General features: G+C 34.5%; 2 protein-coding genes across 6 annotated transcripts; one reads left to right on the top strand and one right to left on the bottom strand.

Moving 5' to 3' along the window:
- The first annotated feature begins 4,599 nt into the window (after positions 1-4,599).
- LOC111800403 (oxysterol-binding protein-related protein 2A) lies at positions 4,600-11,191 on the top strand. Of its 5 annotated transcripts, XM_087126326.1 has the most exons (12): positions 4,601-4,744; positions 4,861-5,318; positions 6,596-6,955; positions 7,129-7,276; positions 7,619-8,061; positions 8,131-8,286; positions 8,485-8,652; positions 8,758-8,898; positions 9,246-9,473; positions 9,571-9,684; positions 10,125-10,317; positions 10,807-11,191. In XM_087126326.1, exons 2-11 carry the CDS (start codon positions 4,938-4,940, stop codon positions 10,305-10,307), a joined length of 2,322 nt encoding a protein of 773 aa, XP_086982452.1. In that variant the 5' UTR covers positions 4,601-4,744; positions 4,861-4,937; the 3' UTR covers positions 10,308-10,317; positions 10,807-11,191. The 5 variants fall into 5 exon arrangements, 4 of the variants coding, with proteins under 4 accessions (XP_086982452.1, XP_023539848.2, XP_086982451.1 ...); XR_015422256.1 differs by lacking the exon at positions 10,807-11,191 and having other exon boundaries at positions 4,600-4,744; positions 9,576-9,684; positions 10,125-10,342; XM_023684080.2 differs by lacking the exon at positions 10,807-11,191 and having other exon boundaries at positions 7,180-7,276; positions 10,125-10,508.
- Positions 11,192-12,013: 822 nt separating this feature from the next.
- LOC111799781 (protein NRT1/ PTR FAMILY 6.3) lies at positions 12,014-16,054 on the bottom strand. The gene is made up of 5 exons (XM_023683260.2): positions 15,873-16,054; positions 15,616-15,793; positions 15,490-15,529; positions 14,787-15,361; positions 12,014-13,028 (listed from the first exon to the last, which is right to left on the bottom strand). The coding sequence occupies exons 1-5, from the start codon at positions 15,994-15,996 to the stop codon at positions 12,161-12,163; spliced, it is 1,785 nt and encodes a 594-aa protein (XP_023539028.2). The 5' UTR covers positions 15,997-16,054; the 3' UTR covers positions 12,014-12,160.
- Positions 16,055-25,857: the final 9,803 nt, after the last annotated feature.

Below are 25,857 nucleotides of genomic sequence, written 5' to 3'. Positions count from 1 at the left end.
AGAAAATGTCAGAACCATCAAGTACTGAATTCAAATTTCGAATCTTAGACATACATCGTTATTCTTATGTTATTTATAAGAGTTAAATTTACACTACTTTGATAGAAGCTTTATTAGATATCTTATTATTAATTTTCAATGACTTAGTTTAACTTATCAATTTAGGCTTTTACTACTCTCATAACTAACAATATAGACAAGAACAAAGATCAAGTTTGTAAAGATAAGAGCTAAACTAAAACTAAAGCATATAAATAAGAGGCATTAATCTTCTTAGTTCAAGGAAAAAAAAATCTTTAGATCCGAAAGATGAACACCATTCGAAATGTCGAGTTCGAGGGAAGGGCACATGCTTTTTAGCTCTACATGCCTCAAATTGAGCCTTGATGCTTTCAAGAAAAATACCAAATTCTTTGAATGTGATGTTTTCTAAAACGGTACTTAAATTAGTATATTGTAATAATCTATAGCCCAAACTCAACTACAAGGTTGAGACTATAAATTTGGTTGGTCTTAGCTGACGTTCTTCCTGCACTTGAATATGTTTGGATTTTGTTTTCTCAAAGTTGCTCCACGTATCGTGGGATGTGTTTAATGATATGTGTGAGATAGGCTACGAGAAGGATGCGATGAACGTAATGTAATGATATGACTAAGATATGATTGATATAATGATATGGTTATGATAGATTGACAAAATGATATGGATAGATTATGTATATAGAAAATAATATGTTTATGATAGATTGGTAAAACGATATGGTTAGGATATGTTTGGGAAACGATATGACTACGAAGTGTTTACGAAATGATATGATTATTATATGACATGTGAATGACATATATATATTGTGATACGATATGAAAATGATATGATATATATTATGGTACGATATATGTGATAAATTGATATATTTATGTTATGATATATTGTGATACGATACGTTATGGTATGATATGTATATGATGAGAATTTTTATGTATGGGTATATGAAATGCTATGATATGGCCTATGTATGTAATATGATTGAGATGATGTGATTGGCATGCAAAACGATGAACTAGCATGAAATACAACCCCGACATATGCATGAAACAGATGATAAATGATACAACAAATGATATGATAAATGATATGACAAATGATATGATATGGAGGAAGACGTTAGCGCGGTTGTATTAATTGATAATGAAAATTGAAAAATTTTGGGACCTCATTCATGATTGTGTGCACATGCATTGGGGAATACCCCTTATCTTTCACGATAGTACAAACATATACGCTACGAAGCAGGAGAATGATTATTATGTTATCATAATGCTGCCGTGACAATTGATATTCCTAACGGATGTCAGGCATCAACAACTACTAGAGAATGCTCGCTGGACCAAAAAGGGGACCAGGAGGTGTGTGAAAAAGCTGGTGGGTCCATACTCGCACGTGTGGACCGTGTGTAGGAAAATTAAGTACACATCCCAATCGTCCATTAGGATGGCCGCCGTACGAAAATAAATTGTTATGATAGGTCTCATTCATGAAATTATATGGGTTTGCATTTAATCCCAATAATATGGTCACTTACTAATTATTTCTTAAAATATTTAATCATGTGCTACTTCTATTTCAGGTAAAGACAAGTCTTCCCTATATGGATGACGACTACATCGCAACTCGAGACCATGACACATGCATAGGCTAGTCGCATTTATTTTATCATCCCGGGTTAGAATAGGATATTTTAAAATTAAAGGTTTATTTATTTCATTTAGTTTATTGTTGTGTCGTTTTAAAGATGTTTTCAAACACGTAAGTCCATGGTTGTGTTTTAAGACGAAGTTATGTTTTATGAAAAAATTTAAATGAAGTATTTTTCGTATTGAACTAGATTTAGTAGAAAATTTAGGGTCGTTACATGAATATTCTTCCACCTCAACTAGAATGTGTATAAAAATACTCGGTAAGCAACCTATTTTATCTAAGTTTTAGGAAGTTTGGTCCTGTGTTTTATATCTATCTAAGCTTTTGAGAAGGCCTTGATTAAGCAATTCTCTTGTCAATCACAAACTCAATCGGGATCTGAAAGTTGTTCACTAGAGTCTAGCATCTTAGATCTACAAGACAACATATTTGAACTTTGGGGCGATATGTTCTTCAGAATTAGTCAGCTTGCATTTTTGTGAATGACAAATATCCTAGGTTGAGGTGCTACCTCATAAAATATAATAAGACAATATGACAGTCTAACGTCTTAAATCTACATGACAACATAACTTTGGGGTGAACTAATTTTTCTATTCTTTAGAATTAGTCAACTTGCATTTCCCATGAGTGAAAAATATCCTAAGTTCAGGTACTACCTCTTAAAATACGATAGGATAGTATGACGTTTGCTTATTTAAATATCATTTGTGAAAGATTAACTAGCATACCCTTTAACAAGACAATAAAGACACACTTGGGAGAGCGGCCTAGTTTGCTTACCAGTTATCAAGTTACATGTGTGATCTAGATGGGTGTACTGCTCAAAAGATCTTTGGTCATTTCTACCGGATAAAGGCACCTAGACGCCTCAATACGTTATACTATCTAGCATAAGTCAAGCTCGATAGTATTGGTCCTCTACTTCTATTGCATGGCAAGACACTAGAAGGTTTGAACTAGTTGCCGATATTGCTAATGGCATACCAAAAAAAAGATAGGAGGCGGAATCTCTAGTGTCACTGTTCTCATTGCTAATAGGTCTATTAAACTTTCTTAGTCATTATTGGATGTCACGGAGGTTTACTAGGTTCTTAGTACGTCTTTGTGGTTTAAATCTTGAACTCTCATTTCTAGGACACTCTAAACAAGCTCCTTGAAACTAATCTAAGTTTCTGGGAGCACTAGAGTTCACCACTCACGATCCTAGGGTGTTCAACCTACTAGAAATATTCTGACCTAGGTTAACGTGAAATCATCCTAGCTCTAACGCTCTACTTTTAACTTGATAAACTCATGCTTAATCGAGATGAAAGAATTATTGATGGTTGGGTTGGATTGGAGAAATCTTTTGAACCAACTCAAAATTTTGTGTTGGTTGGGTTGGTAACCACAACAAACGTAAATAGAGTTCACAACTTAACTTAGGTTGGATTGTTGGGTTGTTTTTTTTTTTTTTTTAAAAAAAAAAATTATTTTAAAAAATTCGTATTTATTCGTAGTACATATTATATTAATAACTAAAATCTCATAAAACTTAAATATTAAATATTCGCAAGTCAGACTATATCACTAATATCAGTTATAAATGTTAAATATTATTAATTTCACAATAATCTTAAGAGTAGGATATGGTTGAGTCGTCCAAGTTACCCAACCAAAAGAATATCAACCTGCAAATTGACCGAAATTCAATTGATAGAAACTTTAGTCATATCAAAATCATTTTATATAATTGATAGACTTTAATATGGGTATTGATTATTTTTGAATTAAAGATGAGAAAAAAATAAAAAAAAAAGTCAAAGGATAAAAAGATAAAAACTTTTTGTATTTTAACCTCAACCTCCTCGCACTCATGAAGGTCACATTCTCCAACCAAAAAATTTAAAATTTCAAACCAAAAAAGTAAAAGGGCAAAGGTTAGTTTATTTAACCGCCCACACTCATTGCCTTCTTTCAATTTTACCGTACTGTCATTCCTCCCACTTGGCATTCCCCACCTTTTTTTTTTTTTTTTTTTTTTTTACTTTTTACTTTTTTTAGCGCCAATTTTTATCCTCTTTTATCTCATAATAATCACACCTCTTATTATTATTATTATTATTTTTGGCTAAAATATATAATTTTTATACTCCAAATCCAAACATTTTCGTAGCTAAAAAAATGCTCGGTCAATATTTAGATGCAACGTCCTCGACCAGCACTTATCCTTGTTTCAGTAGCGTTAAGTATAAAATAACCGTTGTTACCGTTGGTCCCAAAACTCTAGATTTTAGATTCATTTATAGTCATGCTTGGAGAAAAATGCATCATCCGTCCCATATATGTATATACCTAAATGGTTTAGTGTTATTAAATGTAATAATGATTTTTATAATAATACCGAAACGGTTTTCAATAGACAATGTTAAATTATAACCCCAAGCTACCGCATGTATGATAGATTTTAATGTCACGATATTGTTCAGCATTAGAAGTGTTTATGAGTCGGTTAGGACATTTTATAAACTCAAATTAGCTATGTTCAAATAACCATTAAAAAATAATTATAAATGAATAAATTTGGTGGATTTTGTCATTTGATTGGATTGTTTTTCGATAATAAATTACTAAATTATAAAAAGAATTCCATAAATTAATATTTATTATACACAAAATTTCACATCAATTAATGACAATTTGATTGATTCAATTTTTTTTTTTTTTTTTTTTTATAACAATTCGTTTCATAAACTTTTAAATAATTATTTTATAATAAATTATAAAATGAATATGAAAATAATTGAAATAATAAACAAAAAAGTCACGTGGAAATTACATTTCTGCCCCCAGCTTTAATTGCTTCAACAAGTACCACCACTACAACGATCTTTATTTTATTTTATTAAATAAATAATTAAATAAAATCTAATATCTTAAATAATGCGTTGCCTTCTTAAGCAAAATACTACACTTTCACTCGTTCTTCATTTCTTCGTCTCTCTTTCCCTCTCCCATGGCGGATTCCTCTCAGTTTCAGAGCTCCGCGTAGCTCCGTCAATGGTGAAAACCTCATTTCCTCTCTCTTTTATATCACCATTCACTTTCAAATCCATTTCTCTTCTTTCGTTTCATTGCTCACAACCTCTCTTTTTCTTTCTTTGATGATGATGATGCAGCGTTTCAATGGCGAACAGGGCCGATAGATACACTGTATTAATGTTCTACAATTGAAGAAATACAATAAACAGCTCAAATGCGGGTCAAGGAGATGCATCCTCTCTGCTGTATCTCTCTGGAGAATTTCAGCGGCGGAATCGGCGACCAGTCGCCGGAGGAAGCCTCGTCATTGTCCCGGAGTAGAAGCTTGCCGGTGAGCTTTCCGGCATTTTCGAATGCTAACACTCAGCAGATTTCTAGATCTGTTGATAGAGTGGCTGGAGTTCTTTACAAATGGACTAATTACGGTAAGGGATGGAGATCGAGATGGTTTGTGTTGCGAGATGGTGTGTTGTCGTACTCCAAAATCAGCCTTCTATCGCAGCCTAATGACGATGTTCAATTGATCGGAAAGATTTCGACGAATCGGCTTTCGAGAAGGAAGCGACAGAAAAGTGGGGGAATCGTTCATTTGAAGGTGAAATTATGGTTTCTGGATTGTGAATTTTGGGGGTTTTTGGTAACGAATTGATGAATTTGTTTGTTTCGATCTCAATTTGAAATTTGATTCTGTTTTGTTGTTGGGATTCGTGATCTTTGATTTCGCCTGGTGTTTTTTTATTACAGTTTTCTTTTAACTGATTGTTTGTGGGATTTTTAGTGGGTCAGTCACATCAGCAGGTGTTTTTAGACTGTTCTGTGAAAAACTCTAATCGCTTTTGATTTCTGACCACGTTCTTCTCATTTATCTTCTGGCTATTACAGTGATCCATTGACATTGCTGTTTCTTTTTCTTTTCTTTTTCAAATGTTCTTCCTCATAATTACATAATATTGTGATTAGCGGTAAACAGTGTTGAATATTATTTTTGTTCTTCTTGTAATTAAGGTTTTGGTTTTGGTTTTGAAATCTGAGATGGGGTTGAGTTTATACTGTCAGATGAATTTGGTTTTTATTTATTTTGGGGTTTGAGGAAACGTATGAACGTAAAGATCTGATGGTGGGTTAAGTATTATTTAAGGAAAAGGGTGACGTAGTTGCATTGGAAAACAAATTCTTTTATTTTGGATGGTTTTGTTTGGCTTCTATAGCTTCCACTTCCAATGGCATTTGCTGCCCCCCAATTTTTACTGTTATTTTGAGCTTAGCTTTAAAAAGGAAACAAACGAAAACAGGTGGGGACAAGAAACATTGGTGGGACACCACTATCCTCCATTTCTAAAACAAGATTTCTTCCTGAACTTTATAAGCGTAGGAGAGAGAGAGAGAGAGAGAGTGAGAGAAAAATAGCCAGAGAAAAATAGCCAGAGAAAAATAGAGGTTTATCTTTGTTAGATCTGGAATTTTGCTACTTGATTTTGGATGTTCCCTAGGCTTCTGCTAGTGATTAAGGAAATGGAGTCGGATTTTGATTGTGTGCATTTTCATGAGAAGCATTCAAGAAGCTGTTTTTGGTTTGTTTAAGGAAAGAACTTGAGCCCCTTTTGTATGGTTTTTTTGAATTTGAAGGGTGTTTTCCACTTTGATTCATTTAATTGGGTTCTTCTTTGGGTAAGCTTTTTTGATGTTTTATCCATCTCTGACTGTTCTTGGTGGCTCTTTCCTTTTAGTTCAATTTGTGTCAAAATTTTAATATTTTAGCGTATTGAATTATGCCCAAATGGGTGTCAAAAACATTAAAAGTTTGGTCGAAAGACATTTTGGGATGCCAAGATCCATCCTTCAGGTAATTGATGTTGCGTATCCTATGCGCAGGTCTCATCGTTCCGAGAAAGCAAATCAGATGACCGACGGTTTTATATATTCACTTCAACAAAGACACTTCATCTGAGAACTGAATCAAAGAAAGACAGGGTGATTTGGATTCAAGCTTTAGCCTCTTCCAGAAGCTTATTTCCGTTGAGAATTTTGAATGATAACCTTCCCTTTGTACCAAATGATTTATCCGTTTCCACTCAGAAACTCGAGAAGCGTTTACTTGAAGAGGGAATCAGTGATGCAGTTGTTAAGGACTGCGAACAAATCATCCTCTCCGAGTTCTCAGAAATGCAGGGACAGCTGAAAGTACTTTTGGAACAAAGATCTTCTTTAATTGATACCTTGAGGGAATTTGAGGTAACTTCTTAGTTATTTGTTCATTGATCAATTGCGATCTCTGTAAAAATTGAAGAACCTTAGGAGCTAGGGTGTCATTTTGTGTGAACTATTCTTGAAAAATACTCTAAATTTCACTTTTTTTATGGGACCATTGTCATTTCACATTTTTGTTTTTAGTTCTTTAATGTTAGGCTCCGGTGGTTAATATTCATTTTAAGCATTTGAATTCAACGTGGTGGCAGGCAGCTAATATAGAAATTGAAGCTAATGGAATTCACAATGGTGAGTGCCAGTTGATGAAACATGATTTTTCCACCGAATGCAGTGGAAAATACAGTGGTAAGCTTGTTGTATGAACTATTCTGGTTTATTGTTTTACTCTTTGCTGATAATCATTTTGCCCTTATGTCTAAAAAGAAAAGTTGAGATGTATCTTCTATGCAAGAAAATATTTGCTTGGATCAAGCTTTTAATTCGATCGAAAAGTTATTTTAGGCATCCATGGCTTTGAATACTTTGCTGATTCAATTTATGTTTTATATCGGTTAGGTATTGAATATCTCATTAAACGATTAATCAGTGAGTGGTACAAGGGAAATGATAATATGATGATCAAGTGAATCTCGTTCTACCACCTTTACCATTATTGTTAAGAAACTGTTGGTTTTTTTAATTTTACAGAATGTGCTACTACTGAGTCTTCGGATGATGTTGAGAAACAAGATCTTGACGATGGATCTGATGTGGATGAAAGTTTCTTTTATGACACAAACGAATCTTTTACAGAAGTCACTCTTGGCCGTGGATCAGTAAAAGGGGCTTCTGATTCCTCCGATACGCTTAAGGTTCGTGATAGTCGACAGGACAATGCAGAGAAGATGCACGACGAACAGATTGAAAATTTTGTTCATTCTAATGTTCAGAGAAGAAAAAAGCTTCCAGATCCCGTGGAGAAAGAGAAACGAGTCAGTCTTTGGTCTATGATAAAAGACAATGTTGGAAAGGATCTTGCACGAGTTTGTCTCCCAGTTTATTTCAATGAGCCCATATCATCCCTTCAGAAATGTTGCGAGGATATGGAATATTCTCATCTTGTAGACCAAGCATATGAACATGGAATACAGGTGAGAAAATATGCAGTTTATTTCAAGATGCTACTGTTTTTGTGCCTAATCTTTGAAATTTATTAGCAGGGGAACAATCTCCTCCGAGTCCTCAAGGTTGCTGCATTTGCTGTTTCTGGTTATGCTTCTTCTGAAGGACGACATTGTAAGCCATTCAACCCTTTGCTAGGGGAAACTTATGAAGCTGACTTCCCAGAGAAAGGGATTCGCTTCTTTTCGGAGAAGGTCGGTATATAGGGATGTGTAGAACAAGTAGTATAATTATGATTATGGTCTGATGTAAAATGTTTATTATTTGGAGTTGTAACAAGACTGTACATCTCTTACCAATTAGTTGATGCTCTAGCTTTACGTAAACATAGGAAACTCATTAATCATAATAAAAGGCTACCTTCTTTACAATGAATGATGTTTGAACTTCAGGTCAGTCACCACCCAACCGTCATTGCGTGCCACTGTGTAGGTAGAGGATGGAAATTCTGGGGGGAGAGTAACCTCCGGTCAAAATTTTGGGGTCGTTCGATTCAGCTCGACCCTGTTGGAGTTTTGAACCTGGAGTTTGATGATGGAGAAAGATTTCAGTGGAGCAAGGTGAGAATGGATGATGGTTTGTATTCTGATGAAAACAGAGAAAAAGAAGTGCTTTCTGTTCCTGGTTTTATTCTATGTATTCTCAAGTGCATTTATAATTTTCAGGTGACAACAAATATTTATAATCTCATTCTTGGAAAAGTATATTGTGACCACCATGGTACGATGCACATACGTGGTAATAGAGAATATTCTTGCACACTTAAGTTCAAAGAGCCTTCAATTCTTGATCGAAATCCTCACCAGGTTAGTTAATTTGATTGTTTAAACTGGTCATTACCTTCAATTTGTTTGCAAACTGTTATATTGAGCTTTTTCAATGTTTTTCCTGACTGAATTCTCAATTTCACTATATATGGTATATGTCTTTAATCCCCTTGGGTTGATGTAAATAGTAAAGAGCTTAGAGGAATGCGTTCAGGTCATGGTGACCACCTACGTAGGATTTAATATTCACGAGTTACCTTGACAACTAAATGTAGTAGGACCAAATAGTTGTGTCTGAGAATTACCGAGGTGCACTCAATCTAGCTCGAATAATCACGAGGATAAAACTAACCTTATTACTTTTCCATTTTATACGAAATCACTAGGTTCATGGATTTGTTGAAGATGGTAATGGTCGGAAGGTTGCCACATTATTTGGCAAATGGGATGAAGGTATGTATTACGTCGCAGGTGAAAGCAATGGAAACCCGAATCGCAGCAGTTCAAGTGATGGCTCAATGCTGTGGAAAAGCGAAAAACCTCCTCCTAATCTCACTCGTTACAATTTAACTTCATTTGCCATCACTCTTAACGAACTAACAGCGGATCTGAAGGTACATATGATGTATTAACTCTATATTGCATTCTTGTCAAGTGTATTTACAATGCCCTTAATCTTATCTGTTCCTTGGTGTTTGATCACGGTTTAAGGAAAGGCTTCCACCCACGGATTCAAGACTTAGACCAGACCAGCGACATTTAGAAAACGGCGAATACGAAAAGGCAAATGCAGAGAAACAACGCTTGGAGAGACGGCAACGAATTGTATGTTCAAGATGCTACATTTAGTTGTAGGCTTTCAGTTAATAAAATAAGTGTAGGATCCTTTTGCATTTACTGCAATGCGTAAAACAAGTCCAAAGGAAGCGATGAAGTAAAATGAGATTGTAGCATTCTTAATGGGTTAGATTTATAAGTGTGAGAGCCCACGTCGGTTGGGGAGGAGAACGAAACGCCCTTTATAAGGGTGTGGAGACCTCTTTCTAGCAGACGCGTTTTAAAAACCTTAAGGAGAATCCCTAAAAAAAACCCCAAAGAGAATAGTATCTGCTAGCGGTGGACTTGGGCCGTTACAATAAGCCTCTAGAAGGCCAGCGCCCCGTCCCTTTTGGATATAGATCATATGCAGATACGGTTAGTTATAATTTTGATTCTTTTTCCTTTTGCCTTATTTCTTCTATCATTCATTGTTTCTGTATACACAGTCAAGGAAGTTGCAAGACAATGGTTGGAAGCCCAGATGGTTCCATAGAGAGGGTGAAGACACAGACGAGCCATACAAATACATGGGTGGCTACTGGGAAGCACGAAAAGAAAGAAAGTGGGATTGTTGCCTAGATGTTTTTGGCGAATTGAGCGAGAACTTGGTCGGTGAATCGGGATCATGATTTTAGTCAGGTGAGTCGTCGATTTTCTTTGCATATCCATAGAATTTTGCCCTGTCAATGAAAGACCAATCTAAGTTTGTGCATATTATATTGCTCCTTAAGTCTTCTTCAATTTCCTTCAACTGTAAAGTTGCTTTCTGAATATCCTAAGATGGCCAATATTCCAAATATCATTTAATACAGAAGATATACTTTTAAATATGTCTATCAATGAGTTTGTATAAATCCTACCTTATTTTGTGTGTTATTTTCTATTGTATAATCTTCAACTTATATCCACATGATCCATTGGTTTAGAAAGTAGTAAATCTCGTGTTAACTTAGTTGAATCAAATTATTTGAGATTCATCATAAGTGAAAGAAGTCAATATAAGGCTCTCTATCTCAGTTTGGATGGATTTCCCAATTTTAATGGATCTATTTCTTTCATTCTAAATCTTCTCTATTATCTACAAAAATATGGGTTGCTTCTTCCTTCCATGGTCTTGGAATTTGCCAGATAATGCCAGCAGTAGCTCGAAAACGTTGTAGAAACAGCGACGAATACCAGTAGGCTGCCTTTCTTCTTCAGCTCCATTCTTTTCAGTATACTTCTTCTCAAAGGTTGATAAGAACTGGTGTTTGAGAAGAACTGGTGGTTCTTTGAGCGCTTAGGTAGAGAATTCTTCGTTCAATTACACGGTGGCTTAGGTCAAAATCTTATGCCTATCTTCATTGTCATCCCTCTCTCTCTCTACCTTACTTCTTTTTTAGCTATTGTTTAGTTTTATGAGGTTTGGATTGGGAGTTGGGGTCGGCGAGGGAGGAGTTTGTAATTTTTCCTCTCAATTCCATTATGTAATGTTCAGCTTAATAAACACTTTCGTCATATATATATATATATATATATTTTTTTTTTTTTTTTTTGCATGAGCAGTATGAGAAATTTTTGTAACTTTTTGGTGATGTATGAGTGAAATTTATACCGTAACATTTTAAGAGTCATTTTTCTTTATCGAAGAGAATTATATGTTATAAAACTTTTTAAAAGTTGGATAATAATAGTTAGGTTTCACGTAATTGGGTTGAAAAGTGGAGAGCTAGGCCCCACTATAAAAAAAAGAGGTCATTGTTTCCTTTCATCTCACTTAAAGCCGTTTGAAGCTAGTTAGAGAATATGTTTTCTTACGGTTCGAAGCTAGTCAGAGAATATGTTTTCTAACGGCTCTAGGCCAGCATTTTGGGGTGATCTAGCTTGGGTCAATACGCTCGAATACATTTTGTGACGGCTTTAAGCCAACATTTTGGGTGATCTAGCTTGAGTCTAATATGCTCGAACTCTTTCCTACTAATCTAAACAACTCTTTAGAAGCGTTTAAATTAGTATGACTACCTTTTAGGTAGTTTAAATTATTTGGAGTTAAGTCTAAACTACGCTCGAATACATTTTGTGACGGCTTTAAGCCAACATTTTGGGTGATCTAGCTTGGGTCTAATACGCTCGAACTCTTTCCTACTAATCTAAACAACTCTTTAGAAGCGTTTAAATTAGTATGACTACCTTTTAGGTAGTTTAAATTATTTGGAGTTAAGTCTAAACTATTTTATACAAATATCGCAAACAAAAGCATCGTATATACATAATTTTATACGATCATCAAGTACTTATTATTTCTTGTATTGATTGATTCATAATCATGACAATTGAGTCAAACCACACTCAAAAGTTGAAATTTCCTCCTTTTCTATTCCCTTTTCATTCTATGATAGAGATATTACAAACTTTATGCTCTTCCAAAAGGGAAAAGGGAGATATGACATTGGCCAAGTATGTATACTAAAAAGTTAAAAAGGGCTCTAAAAGCACTTCCCTTTCAAGCATGGCAAACCATTTCTGATTCCTCCAATACAATTCCCTCTTCAGCCAGCCTCTTATCCTTGTACACATACCATTTGGCACAAACCAAATAAACCCCAAAATTCAAAGCACTCAAAATGCCCAAAAGCCAATAGAAATTGTAAAGCTTCCCTTGGTTGAGGTTATCAGCCAACCATGGCTTGTTGCCTGTTATTTTGTGCACAATTGTCACCAAGAAAGAGCTCAAGAAAAACCCTAATGATAGTGTGCTTAGAAACAGCCCTGTGCTCATTGTTTTCATCCCTTTTGGACACTCCCTTAAGAAGAAGTCTAGCTGCCCAATGTAAGTAAATGCCTCACCTGCCCCTACCAAAAAGAACTGTGGTATCAACCAAAACACGCTCAATGGTACGTCGCTTGTCGAATTCATAAGACCATGTAAACTCGCAACGCCAAGTCGCTTTAGCTCAATGAGAGCTGCAGCCACCATTGCGAGAATCGACAAGACTAAACCGATGCCAATTCGTTGTAATGGGGTCAGACCTTGAGGGTTTTTTAGTAACTTTCGAGCGATCGGAGCGATGAGTCGATCGTAAACAGGGATGGTTATGAGAATGCTACCTACAAAGAAGACAGTGAGGGAGGCAGCCGGAATTTGGAATGAGTTTCCAAGGCGGCGTTCCATGGTTGTGGCTTGTGAGACAGAAAAGGTTGTCATTTGAGCATAGACTGTCCAAAACATGATGTTTGTGGCCCAAATGGGTAGCATTCTTATCACCATTTTCACTTCTTCAACATCAGTTAAGGTTGATATGTTCCATTTGTTCATCAATGTAATATCACCTCCTTTTTCTGGTTCTTTGATTGCTGCTTTGTCCAAAAATCTGTAAAAAAAATCAAAACTTTAGAAGAAATTGAAATAATTTGGAAGAAGGTGTTAATTGGGGAAGGTTGAAATTTGGATTTTCTCAGCAAAAACAGACAAGAAGCATGAGTACACTGATTTTGAAGACAGTCTGTCCTAAACAATTGTTCTCGTGACTCTTTTTGATTTCTTCCATGAAATTATTGTCCATTTCTTTCCCACTAGTTCTTACAAAATCAAGCTGAAACCTATCTCTATGTCCTTTTTTTTTTTCTTCTCGTGTTTTTTCTTTTGTTTTTCCTCGTGCGAAAGATACATCGGTTAGGGAGGTTTGAATCTCGATTGAAAACTTTCAAATCAGTTAGACTTCATCAGTTGAGTTATTACACGGGTGAGTAAAGAAATTTAGTTTTTTACCAAGCTCGACCATAGTTTAATGGCTTAAAACGTACCCGTTTGATCTTAAAATTAGTAGATTGAATCTTTCATAAATAAATGAGTTTGGCACCACAAAAATACTCAAACCCTAACCATAAAATCAAATAGATAAGGAGGGAGTAAAAAAATTGTCAATTTTTTTTTTTTAAAAAAGAGAATTTAAATTAGGTGCAAGTGGGTGTAGAAGTTTGAATCTCGATTGAAAACTTTCAAATGAGTTAGACTTCATCAATTGAGTTATTACAGGTGAGTAAAAGACCAAAACAAGGAAAGAAATTTAGTTTTTTTTTACCAAGCTCGAGCATAGTTTAAGGACTTAAAAATACACGTCTGACCCTGAAATCAGTGGTATGAATCTTTCAGAAAGAATTAAGCTCGGGCACCACAAAAATACTCAAACCCTAACCACAAAATCAAATAGATAAGGAATGAGGAAAAAAAATGTATTTTTTTTTTTTTTAAAAAGGAGAATTTAAATTAGGTGCAAGTGGGTACCAAAAGTTTGAATCTCGATTGAAAACTTTCAAATCAACTAGACTTCATCAGTTGATTTAAATTTAGTTTTTTATTGAGCTCGAGCATAGTTTAACGACTTAAAAATACACATCTGACCCAGAAAGAACTAAGCTCGGGTACAACAAAAACACTCAAACCCTAATCACAAACGCAAAAAAATTGTCTTTTTTTTTTTTTTAAAAAAAGGAGAATTTCATTAATAAAGGGAATGACTTAATTTATTGTTATTCCAAAAAGTTAAAGCAAAATAAATTGGAATTGAAAATTTAAACATAAATTTGAGTAATTTGGTTTGAAATAGTTTTCATATTCTATTATTGATAGATTGATTCTTTTATCATCACAATCCTTCTAATGCTAAAACTTCAATTTTACTTAACTATCACTCTAAATTAATTCATTTAAAATGACGTGTTAAAATATCTTTCTATTATTGGTCCATATTTTGTGAGGGCTAAAAAAAAAAAAAATTAATTAATTGTGTTTGGTATTATTATAAGTTAAATATTAAAACAAAATATTTAAATATTATAGAGAAAATGACTTGGACCAATCACTTTAATCCTAAAATTTAAAAAAATATCTTAATTTTTAAGTATAGAATAAAGTATCTCTCATAATTGATAGATATTTGAAAATAATTCACTTCAAAAGTAGACGATAACATATTGTATGGACATGAAGTGTTCGGTGTCCCGTCAATTGGTTTGTTCTTTGATCTTTTTGTTTCATATGAAAATAATTTGGATTCACAATTTGTTTGGTTTGGTATTTTTATTAGTTAATAAACACAATAAGGTAGAGATGGGCTGAAATGGCTAACCTGAATTGTTTGGAATGGGGAAGCTTTTGTTTCTTCATCTTCCCATCTCCTTCATCTCCAACCTCATCAATGTCGAATAGAAACGACGAGTCCGATGGCAAATCGATACGTCGTTTCCTCCAAGCAGCGACGAAAACGGTAGCGAATTGTGTCAACGGGCTACCCACCAGCTTCTTGAAGCGATATTTTCTAGTACCGGAGACGAACACGATTAAAGTAGTGACAATGGCGCAGGCACAAACGCCGTACCCCCATTGCCGTCCCAAGTTGTCCTGAATGTAGACGAGAACCGTCACGGCGGCGAGCGAGCCAATACTTATGAAGAAGAAGAACCAGTTAAAGAAATTGGTCATTTGAGACCTCTCCTCCTTGTTTGTTTCATCAAATTGATCGGAACCGAACCCGGAGACGCTGGATTTCAGGCCGCCGGTGCCGAGGGCAATCGTGTAGAGACCGATATAGAGGAATGTCAGCTGAAACTCGGTCGCCGGAGTGCAATTCAATGGCGACGATGCCGTGCATCTCGGCGGCCGGAGCGAAGGGATTATGGTAGAAATTGTTAAGATTATAACACCCTATTAACCAAAAAAAAAAAAAAAAAAAAACATATTTTTCATTCAATTTTCAAAAAACCCAAATGAAAAAAAAATTGTATAAATTGAAATTAGAAATGGGAAAAATAGTTTTTTTTTTTTTTTTTTACAGTTGCTTGAACGGCTGCAAAGATGACGATTGTGAGGTACCTAAAATCATGAACAAAAAGACAACCTTAAACAAAGAAAAGTAAGATCAAAATCCAAAAAGGTATGCTTTTTTTTTTAAATAGAACCTGCCAAGAAACGTATCAGCAATGAAGCCGCCAAGGAGACAAAGCATGAAGGAAGTGCCAAGGAAATTGGTGACAGTGTTAGCCGAAGTGGCATTCCCCAAATGCATGGTTCCTGTCATATACGTTACCAAATTCACTGCAATTCCTAGTGTTGTTAGCCTCTCTACAGCCTCCCCTCCTGAAAACAACCAAATTTATAAGAACCACTACAACAACGAAAAAAAAAATAGTATGAACAAGAAGAGAAAGAGACCGACCGAGAATCATCGCAGCTGCGGTCCAGCCACCGGTTTTGGAGCGGTCGGCGGGTCGGCCTTTGTAGTCCCAAGCATCTGGAAGAGTTGGTTTGGACTGTGACTGAGAGAAGACATTATTGTTCATGGCTTTAGAAGAAAGTTTTGAAAAGGTGTTTGTTTGGGGCAATCAATGAAGTGAGGAAAGGGGTTTTTTATAGGGTCGAAAATGATTGAGAAAGATCAAATTTTTAATTATTAGTTGGTGAAGTGACTGAAATAGCCTGTTGTTCTAAAAAGGAAGAGGCAAAGGCCAATGAAATAATATTCGAACCTCACGTGAGGTGGAGGTGGAAACATGAAGAAGAAACACTATTAAAACGGGTTATTTAGAATATAATTTCAAATGCTTTGTTAGTCTAAAAATGGAATTTTTCATCTTCCTCAATTTTCATTTCAAATGATTTATAACTTGAAAGAGAGGATTAGGATATAATGGACTCAATCATGCCAACTCAAAATTAAATATTCTATCCCCTGAATTCAGTAATTATACGGTTTAAGACTCGTGTCAAGTAATTGTAACTCAATCGATTAAAGCATACTTTATCGACCGTGATATTATATGACATTATTTATTTCTCTAATTCAAATTATAAGTTCAGTCTAGGTTTGTGTTTATTTGGACATTGATTTTTAAAAAAGAAGTCGATTTTGTGTGTAATAAGTTTTCAAAGGGTAAAAATGTCCAATATATTTATGAAACTTTTAATTTTATGTTTATTAGGTCGCTTATGTATTCAAACTACTTAAAAATGAACTCGGTGCTATATATAACATTGGATTTTATGTGTATTGGAGATTTTTTTGTGTCTAGTACGTCTATGAATTGTATAATATCGAAAGGGTTAGTGACCTATAAGAAAAAAAAATAAAAGATTTGAAATATTCATTGGACACAAAATTAAAGTTTAAGGATTTATTCAACACTATTCAACACTTTTTTGAATATATTCCTTATCCGGTTCCTGTTCATGCCACAGGTAAAGTTCTTCCCAGCCTATCTCGTTTGGAGCGAGTCCTATATTGAAAAGTAACTACCTAGGTGCTATCCTGCCTAAAGGATTCCATTTGTTTGGTTGCATAAGTGTCATGGTGACAATTCATTGGTACTCATCCATTTTTTATTTCGTGGGTATCATAGAAGAAAGGGGTATAGGGAGCTCGAGCCATAATAAACCCACAATATTTAACTTGAAAGTAAGAACGTTAGATAATCTCGTTTTGCCTCCCAAGCAAGAACGAAAAATAGGCGATGCATCATCTTTACTGCTATGTACGTTGGCCATAATTTGACAAATTTATCCAATTGAACCCACCTAAAAAGAGGACCACAAGCTCGAAGCTCGACGAAAGGAAAAGCTTCTATCATTTGGGTTTGACGAGCTAAAGTTAATAGAGATTGTTGGTTGAAGTATGAGCTATTTATTAGTTGTGGGTTGATGAGTTATTTTCTAGGAGTTATTTAATTTGACTATTTAGGTAAGTCTAGAGTTCGTATAATACAATTATATAATTTAAAAGTTGAAAATGATTTCTTTTTTGCATTTTTTAAAAGTGTAACTTCAAAAGAAAGGTAAATGAAGAATAAACAAACATGGAGATGTGGACAAGAATAAAAGATGTACCATTAATTAAGAATATAACCTATATAGGGTGGATTATCGACCAAATTGTTCTTCCACATTTGATATAATACTCATAACTTATCCAACTATTGCGACAATTAGACATCCATTTACGTTATGAATAAAAACTTTAAAAACATATCATTAATAAAAATGTCAGAAGTTCGAATCCATTCTACCGATATCGAACGTTTGACTCTCTAACTGTGAGGACCAAGTAATAACTCTCACATAGATGTTAGATTTTGAGCAATTTCTATTGTTTTTAGAAATGAAGTAGAATGCAAAGCTAGTTGATATTTTAATGTAGATTGGTGCAATAAATGATCCATGCACTTATTCTAGCTATCTGCATGGGCCGATGGCGCTGATGGAACTATGGGCACACAACATCTTGGAGCATTAACTCAGTTAGGTTTAAGGGTTCGTTAAGACAAATTAATTGCCCGTCCAGTTGAGAAATATCAAAGACGTATGTCGATTTATGGAAAAGAACCAATGAAGACATCGTGAAGGAATCGTGTATAATTAGCCTTGAAAAGAACCAATAGCTCTTATCAATGAACCTTTTCATAGTGATGGAGTGTACATCTAATCTTAGTAATTTATTACAAAATGGATTAGCTAGGATTCGTGTCCTAAGAATAGTTATGTGTCACAAACAAAACTTATATGAGAATGATAAAGGGATCTTCAACTATTTGTTGGTTGTGAACTTGTCCGTGGGGGTAAGGGTTCACATGAGTGCATTAGCTTGGCAGACACGATGGTCACTCCCTCTCAAATTATAATGACATTAGATTACCTATTAGGGTGTAACACCCGAGCTTAATAGGTATGTAATTGTTCCTTAATCGTACTTTTAAATTCTGAGCTTCTAGGAATTTATTAGGGGTCTTGGAGAGTGATTGTTTAACTCGTGCAAACTAGAAAAATGCTCGGGATGCCTCGAGAGACCTTAAAAAAAAAAAAAAAAAATTGAAAAAAGGGTCAAAGTCAATGGACACCCACTTACCATTTGGAGGGGGTATGGTTGGTGACCCCGGAGTAAAATAAAGGTACTATGTAGGCTGGTAGTAGATGGTGCGACATTCGAGAAGCTTTAACAACTATTTCCGCTTCATTTTGGTACCCTTGAGCCAGGGGGAGGCTAGTTAGGGTTTGTGCAACCTGAGTGAGAGATTTTAGCTAGGTTACCCTATGTGGAGGATCCAACCTGTGGGAGGCATTGATCAAGTGGGTAGTTCGCAAGCTAGCAAGTACAAGGGGTAACGCCTCCGACCTTCAGTGACTTCATGGCCTATGGGATGGGTTCGCCAACTATCTCTCATGCATGACGAGTAGACAAGCACTCACCATGTTGTCCCCACCTAATTATGAAAGTGTTCTTGCGCTAGCACCTTATCTCTAGACATTAGTCATCGCTATGAAATCTAACGAGATACTTAAAACTGTGCACAACAAGAACGACATGCGTAGATCTTAGTGATAGCCTGTGATCACTTGCTAGGTCAAAGATACGATGAGAGGTTACAAGTAAGTTATTTAGTGAGTATATTTTATATACTAATTTCGTTGTACATTTCCTTTTCCAGATCGGGTTCACCAGCTACCTCCCATGGATGACAAGTAGGCAAGCACTCACCATGTTGTCGTTACCTGATTGTGAGAGTATGCTTGAGCTAGCATCTCATCTCCAAACATCAGTCATCGCTGCAAAACCTATTTTCTTGTCTAGATCTTAGTGATAGCGTCCAACTCAGGACACCAGTCGTTCATTGCCCGCAAAGCAAACTAATTGAGTTGAGTTACACAGATCCTAAGGGACAAGAATCAAACAATAGAACTTCTTAAAACTTTGAGACCTCCGCAGATGCCCAAAGTAGTCATAGAGATTCAACTTGAACTTCCTTGAGCCTAAAGAAAATCTCAAGGTAACATATTAGAATAAAAATGTGATGAGAGTCTACAAGTAGATTTCTTAATGAGTAGTTTTGTATTCACTACATTCTTCATTTCTTTTTCAAGTGATTGTTGATCAGTAGTCAGGATAGAGGAGTGCTTGGGAGTTGTACGATCACAGATGGGGCCGTCCCGAAGCATCAATCTCTACGTATTTTGGAGGTCTTTACTTTCGTGTAATTTTGTATCCCGTACCACTTCCTAGTTTTGTACTGATTATTATTATTTTTTGTCCTCGATTATGGAAATTAAATTACTAACAAAAAAAAAAATGTAATGTATAATAGGTTGAACATAAAATCTTATTACACAAGTTGGAAAAAGATGTAAAAACACACTACTAATAATAATGAACTTTTTGTTTTTGTTTGAAAGCAACAGTGAAAGAAAGGTATGAAAGAGACCTTAAAAGATTCATTTCACATTGGTCGAAAATGCAATAGATGCAATTATATCTAATTGGTCAACCGACATTTTGACAAAGAAGACATGTTGTGAAATAATATCAGCAACTTGTTTGACACATTATTCAATATCGGCTTACACTTGTATAATTTCACTCAACAAGTGACACGACAGTTTTGGTCGACACTCACAAAATGAAATGGGTTGATATACTTGTATAATTTCACTCAACAAGTGACACGACAGTTTTGATCGACACTCATAAAATGGGTTGATAACATTAAGGTTCAAAAAGACATTTTTAACGCATGTTTCATTCTCGTAATATGTTGTTCAGCTGCTTGGTCATTAAAATTAATACGAGAAGCAAAATGCTACCAAGATGCTTTAACCTAGCTACTATCCTCGAAATAATTGGTTGAACATGTTAAATTCATGGTAAGCTATCAATTTAAACTTTTGAAAGTTAGTCAGCAACATGGCTATTGGTGACTCTATGGGGGTGTGCCCAAAGTAGTTTGTGCCAAGTTCAATAGACATTGACTTGAGTGATTCACTTTTGAAGACTTATCTAATACATAATTGATGAGAGAGTTGAATGATGAGCTAAGCCAATAATGTAGAGAGAGAGAGAGAATGAGAGAGATAGACTCTTGTTTGTATTTGTAGGAGCCTTTTGGGGTGGCCGACGTTCCAACACATCTTAGATATTAAAAAAGTGAAAGAAAAATAAAAAGAAAGCGAAGTGTTTTTGTTTGTAACTCCATGGGTGAGACCCATCGTAAAAATTTCTCTCAAGAATGACAAAGAAATGTGAAAAAAATAATGGAGTTGAGAAGTGTTAAGATTATGATTGAGAGCAATAGAGTTGAAAAGAGTTAAAGATTATGATAGACATGAATAGAGTTGAAAAGAACTTAAAGATTATGGTAGAGAGCAATGTGGAATTAATTTAATAGATATTTAGTTTTTAAGTGGATAGGTATTACAAGTTAATTATTGAGTAAATTATGTATGCATGTTGATTGAGCGTTAGACTCATGAATCAATATTCTTTGGTCCATGAGACCAATTTTGGGTCATTTGAGGATATAGGGGTTGGTTAGTACTATGCAAGACGGTTAGGGAGCAATTTTGGTCTTGAACATACCTCGACTGATGAGGGTCTACTTAGTATGGTGGAATGCAATGTCACCCACTAGCACCCATGGCACAAATAGGGTATTACTAATGGATCTCTGGTTGTGGTGAGTCTGTCTTGTACTATTTAGAGTCTAGAATGACGTAAAATAGGAAGCATGTTGGGTGTCACTAATGAAACTTCTAATTAGCATTCACTAGTACACGTATGAAACTTATAAAGATACTATGAGAGGATTTTAATAGGATGATTTGATATGTACCTGTTAGATCAACCCAAGAGCTAGAGATTTGATGAGAGTATCTCTGTGAGTTATATAGACCAAAGGGACAAGTATTCAAATGGATAAGCGCACTTAGAGCTTGAGTAACCTCGATGGGTGAAGTACACCCCTAGAATAGGGATGACATAGTTCAAATGAATGAATGAGGCTAATAGGGCACGATGACAAGACCATGGAATTAGCTATCTCTATGACCATGATAGTGGCACATAACATTAAAAACATTGAATAGAAGATAAGACCAATAATAGACAAGAAGTAAGTTGCTTATTGAATATTTTTATACTCATAGTTGCTATTCTTTGTTTGGTAGATGAATAAGAGCACAATGGTTGTTCAAGGAGCGTATAGGAGCAACTAACACTTAGACCGTATCTTCATTGGTTTTGATCCACAATCAAAATATGTTGGTTGTTCAAGGAGCATATAGGAGCAACTAACACTTAGACCATATCTTCGTTGGTTTTGATCCACAATCAAAATATGTTGAAACAAGTAAATGAAGCAGAAAGAACAACTTGAAGGAAGATTTTCTTGGAACAAAAAAGCCTTAAACACCGTGTTTTTCAATTCTTTGTTATTGTGATTTGAGTATATCTAATGAGTGTTTAAAGTAGAGAAAACACTAACAAATTCCTAAATTTTATCCTAAGTTAAAAACGACTAACAATTCTCCTAAATAAATCACTAAACTGCTCCACAATTTGGTAGCAACTAACCCTTCTCCTAAAATTGCTCCATAAGTTAGTAATTTCTTGAAGAGAACAGGAATTATGAATTTTACTTTGGGTTTTTTTTTGTTTTATTTAATAATACAATATAAACTATTACAATTATTAGCTCATAATTATTTAATCATCATGTATCTGTATCGTGAAAACAACATTGTTCTGTTCTCATCCAAGACTATTGGGGATTTGAAGAGGCAAATGTACAAAAAAAATGAAACCCTTCTCTGAACCAACAAGACAATAATAGGGATGCAATAAAAGCAACAAGGTAGAAGACAAAGCCTTTCAAATTAATATAACTTTAAACATTATAGTTTTCAACAAGTTGGGTTTGGACTGATCAAATCAAACTGTGTGGGAAACCATTTTTCTGTGGGCTGATCAATATCCAGATTTCAACTAAGGTGGGCAACAAAACGACAGAGCTGACTCCTCATATTTTAACCTTATTTTTCTCAAAATTACTCCATTCCCATAAATGTGTGTTTGTTTGTAGATTAAGTTTTGTAATCACATTCTTGTCTTGATCTTAGCCCTAATGTTTTCAAAGTTAGCTCGTGAGTTTTGATTAATTCGCTCTTCTTTTGTTTTGCTAATAATAATTATTTAAACAGATTCTTTCTTTCTTTTCAAAATTATTTAATATTCATTTAGATTCATGTGAATTTAGTTAATAACAAAAAAATATTGGTCGGTTTGGACAGCCAATTAATTAGTTTTTAATTTTGTTTTCAAAAATGACATCATCAATCAATTGATAAATTTGTATTAAATAATAAAAACATACAAGTTGCTAATATTATTGAAGTTGGCTAATCATTCCATGATTTGGTCAAGCTTAGAAAGCATTAGCTTAACTACTTTATTTAATGTCTTTGAATTTCGGTTACCATGTGTGAAAGAGAGATAACTAAAATTAATCAATAATCGGAGTGTATCATAGTTGGGTTCGATTGAATTTTTTTATAATCAACCTGAAATCCCACGTTGATTAGATTGATGAGTAGAGTAACCCAAATAGAGTTCATAGTCTAATGGTTCGTTCGTTTTTTTTTTGTTTCAGTATTTAAAAAAATTCTAAAATCTCATAAAACTAAAATATCATACATTCACGAGTCACAACGCATTATTAATATCGATTACAAAAGTAAAACCTTTTAAATTTTCATAATAATATTAAAATTAATGTTGCGTTGTAATTCTATTTTCGGGTTGATTGGGTAATATCAACTCACAAACTGACCTGAATTTTTTGTTTTTAAAAAATTCAACCCGACCCAAACTTGAGTCGGATAGTTTGGATTGAAAATTTTCATCGAGGCTTCAATGCGGATCCAAATTTTATGTATGGAGCTTTATAAAAATGATTTCAACACGTTGAGATTAGTTTATATAATTTAATATTAAATTGGTTAAATAACAAGTTGTGTTATTAAATTCTCAATATGATTTTAAATATGTTATTGTCTTCCCAAAGTTTCTAATAAATTTGTAGATTTTCAATTTTATATTGAATAGATTTTTGAATTTTTAATTTTGTATTAAGAAATTTTTTGAATTAAAAGAAAAAAAAAAGTCTAATAAATGATCAATTAGATATTTCCCTAAAAATTAGGAGCTTAGTAAAAACAATTCTAAAATTTCATACCTAAAATTTATAAACTAATTAATTTTAATAAGAAATATAAATAAAATTTAAATATAAATTAAAAGAAAAAGAATGACTACTAAGTTATCTGACAAAAGACTATATTGTTTAGGTTAAAAGAACAATGCAATGCCCTCACTTTCTTGAATCTGCACTGACTTCAAGCATTACTAAATGCTAATCTTGAAATAAAAGAAATAGTTGATGCTCCGATCCGGTTGTGAGGAGGCTTTTTCAGCCATGGTTCTTTCATGAAAGTTGTTCAAAAGGTCGAGGATATTCAATCTAGATATTTGAATCATCTAAAACCATCAAGAAAAGGAAGATTGAGAGGTAAGAGTTTCGAGTTCTTAGTTTTAGTTTTTCTCAAAATCTGAGAGATTTTTAATATGTTGTTGTTAAGAGGATGAATTGGACAGGAAGATGGAGTTCCAAACGATAGTAAGAAATGAAATAAAAATAGTTGTTTTGAACAATTTGAACGCATTTATTTCTCTCCATAATTAATGAAATGGAATGAAAATAATTCTTTTGGAAAGGCAGATTAAAACTCTACAATTTTAGTGAAGGAACCAAGTTGATTCGATTCGAGTTATGTAGAAAGAAGATAGAAAAGAATCAAGAAACTAATGAATTCAAGAAAACTTGTGCAATCGCGAGGAATGAGGGATAGACGTCAGCGAATGAGCGATGACACATGTCAATCATCCAATGGAGGAGTGCATCTGGCGATGAGTAGGATATGTGTTGAGAAACGGTTGTGGAAGTGCGTCTAGCCAAGAGCACGAGATGCGTCACATCTGTAGAGGAGGACCCACACATTGCTCTAACTTGATCTATACTCCCAAGACTGCATCCGCTCTGTCCTGCATTCAACTCGAACCAACCGACCTGAATCGACCCATATGAAAGCACCATTTTATGTGTTGCACATGTTGCATGTACCCCCTAACACGCATGACGTACTCGCACGTGATTCACATGTATTATTTCTCCCAGCGACGCTTGGGAGTGCGTGAGGTGGTCTTTTCTTATCCATTCGATCGATATTCTACTATTTTCCAATGATGAGAGTAACCTTAATTTTAATTGAATTAGAACATACTAGAGAAATTTTAGGAAATTTGGAGCTCCAACACACACAAAATCTAGGTTGGGAAGGTACGCCTCATCCATGTAAGTAGCTATTGAGACTTTTATCATGTAATACTTGTAAGAATCGCTAGGGCGTGCTAGCATACGAGCATTTCTTGTCTTATGCCGTTAGAATATGCATGTTAGGTCTCTAAAGGGGCAATTTGGTCCAAAATACTATGTTTGTTATGAAAAAATTACCAAAATGCCGAGATTATGAGATGTATGCTAACTTTTATGCTTTTTTCCAAGTTAAGACGAGATTATACATGATAGAACTCGAGTAGGGCAATTTGGTTGTGTAAGCTATGCATGATGTATTAGGTTGTGGAGGTTGATGTTTACTTATAACTTATTTATCGCTATATATATATATATATAGTAAATGACCATAAGGTAAATGGTCATAACGACCATGTACAGTAAACTATTGCATATACGATAGATGACTATTTACCGTAGATAATTATATCTCATAACACTATCTATAGAAAAAAGATGAACACTATGTATATTCTCTTAGATAGTGCTTTGAATATGAAATTTCTATATTCTCTGTATTCTCTATAACGGTACATACCAAAAGTCATCAATATAAACTGCTAACTGATATTTCTTCTTACGTTTTCTCTCTCTTGTTCTTCGTGTTTATCATCTAGATAGAGTGTGTTGTTTTCATTGTAACAACAAGTATCAGAGTTAGGAGATATTCAATACAATTTGTGAAGATGAAAAGCTCAAAGATTGGACTCAAGAAGTTTGATGGATCCAATTTCGGTTTCTGGAATAAGTAGATTGAAGATTATTTGTACTAAAAAGATCATCACGAACACTTGTCCAGAGTGAAGTCGGATACCATGACCACAGAGCAGTGAAAGGATTGGTTGACTCTAGAGTTGATCTCGTTGACAGTGTCCAGAAATGTGACGTTCAACATTAACATGAAGAAGACAACGTCATATTTGTTGAAGATGTTGTCAAATATGTATGAAAAATTGTCAGCTATGAATAAGGTAT

The sequence above is a fragment of the Cucurbita pepo genome, chromosome 8 (genome assembly GCF_057944985.1).
Source record: "Cucurbita pepo subsp. pepo isolate OVF chromosome 8, ASM5794498v1, whole genome shotgun sequence".
Classification (NCBI taxonomy): domain Eukaryota; kingdom Viridiplantae; phylum Streptophyta; class Magnoliopsida; order Cucurbitales; family Cucurbitaceae; genus Cucurbita; species Cucurbita pepo.
The sequence above is the reverse complement of the archived record's forward strand: the minus strand, read 5'-3'. Positions and strand labels throughout refer to the sequence as shown.

Bases quoted from the DNA above. Each gene is read 5' to 3' on its own strand.
- LOC111800403 (XM_087126326.1), top strand. From the start codon at position 4,938: ATGCGGGTCAAGGAGATGCATCCTCTCTGCTGTATCTCTCTGGAGAAT. The intron at 8,062-8,130 runs GTGAGAAAATAT...ATTTATTAGCAG, and splicing joins CATATGAACATGGAATACAG to GGGAACAATCTCCTCCGAGT. The intron at 9,685-10,124 runs GTATGTTCAAGA...CTGTATACACAG, and splicing joins TGGAGAGACGGCAACGAATT to TCAAGGAAGTTGCAAGACAA.
- LOC111799781 (XM_023683260.2), bottom strand. From the start codon at position 15,996: ATGAACAATAATGTCTTCTCTCAGTCACAGTCCAAACCAACTCTTCCA. The intron at 15,794-15,872 runs GTCGGTCTCTTT...GGTTGTTTTCAG, and splicing joins CGCAGCTGCGATGATTCTCG to GAGGGGAGGCTGTAGAGAGG. The intron at 15,530-15,615 runs GTTCTATTTAAA...TCATGATTTTAG, and splicing joins GCTGATACGTTTCTTGGCAG to GTACCTCACAATCGTCATCT.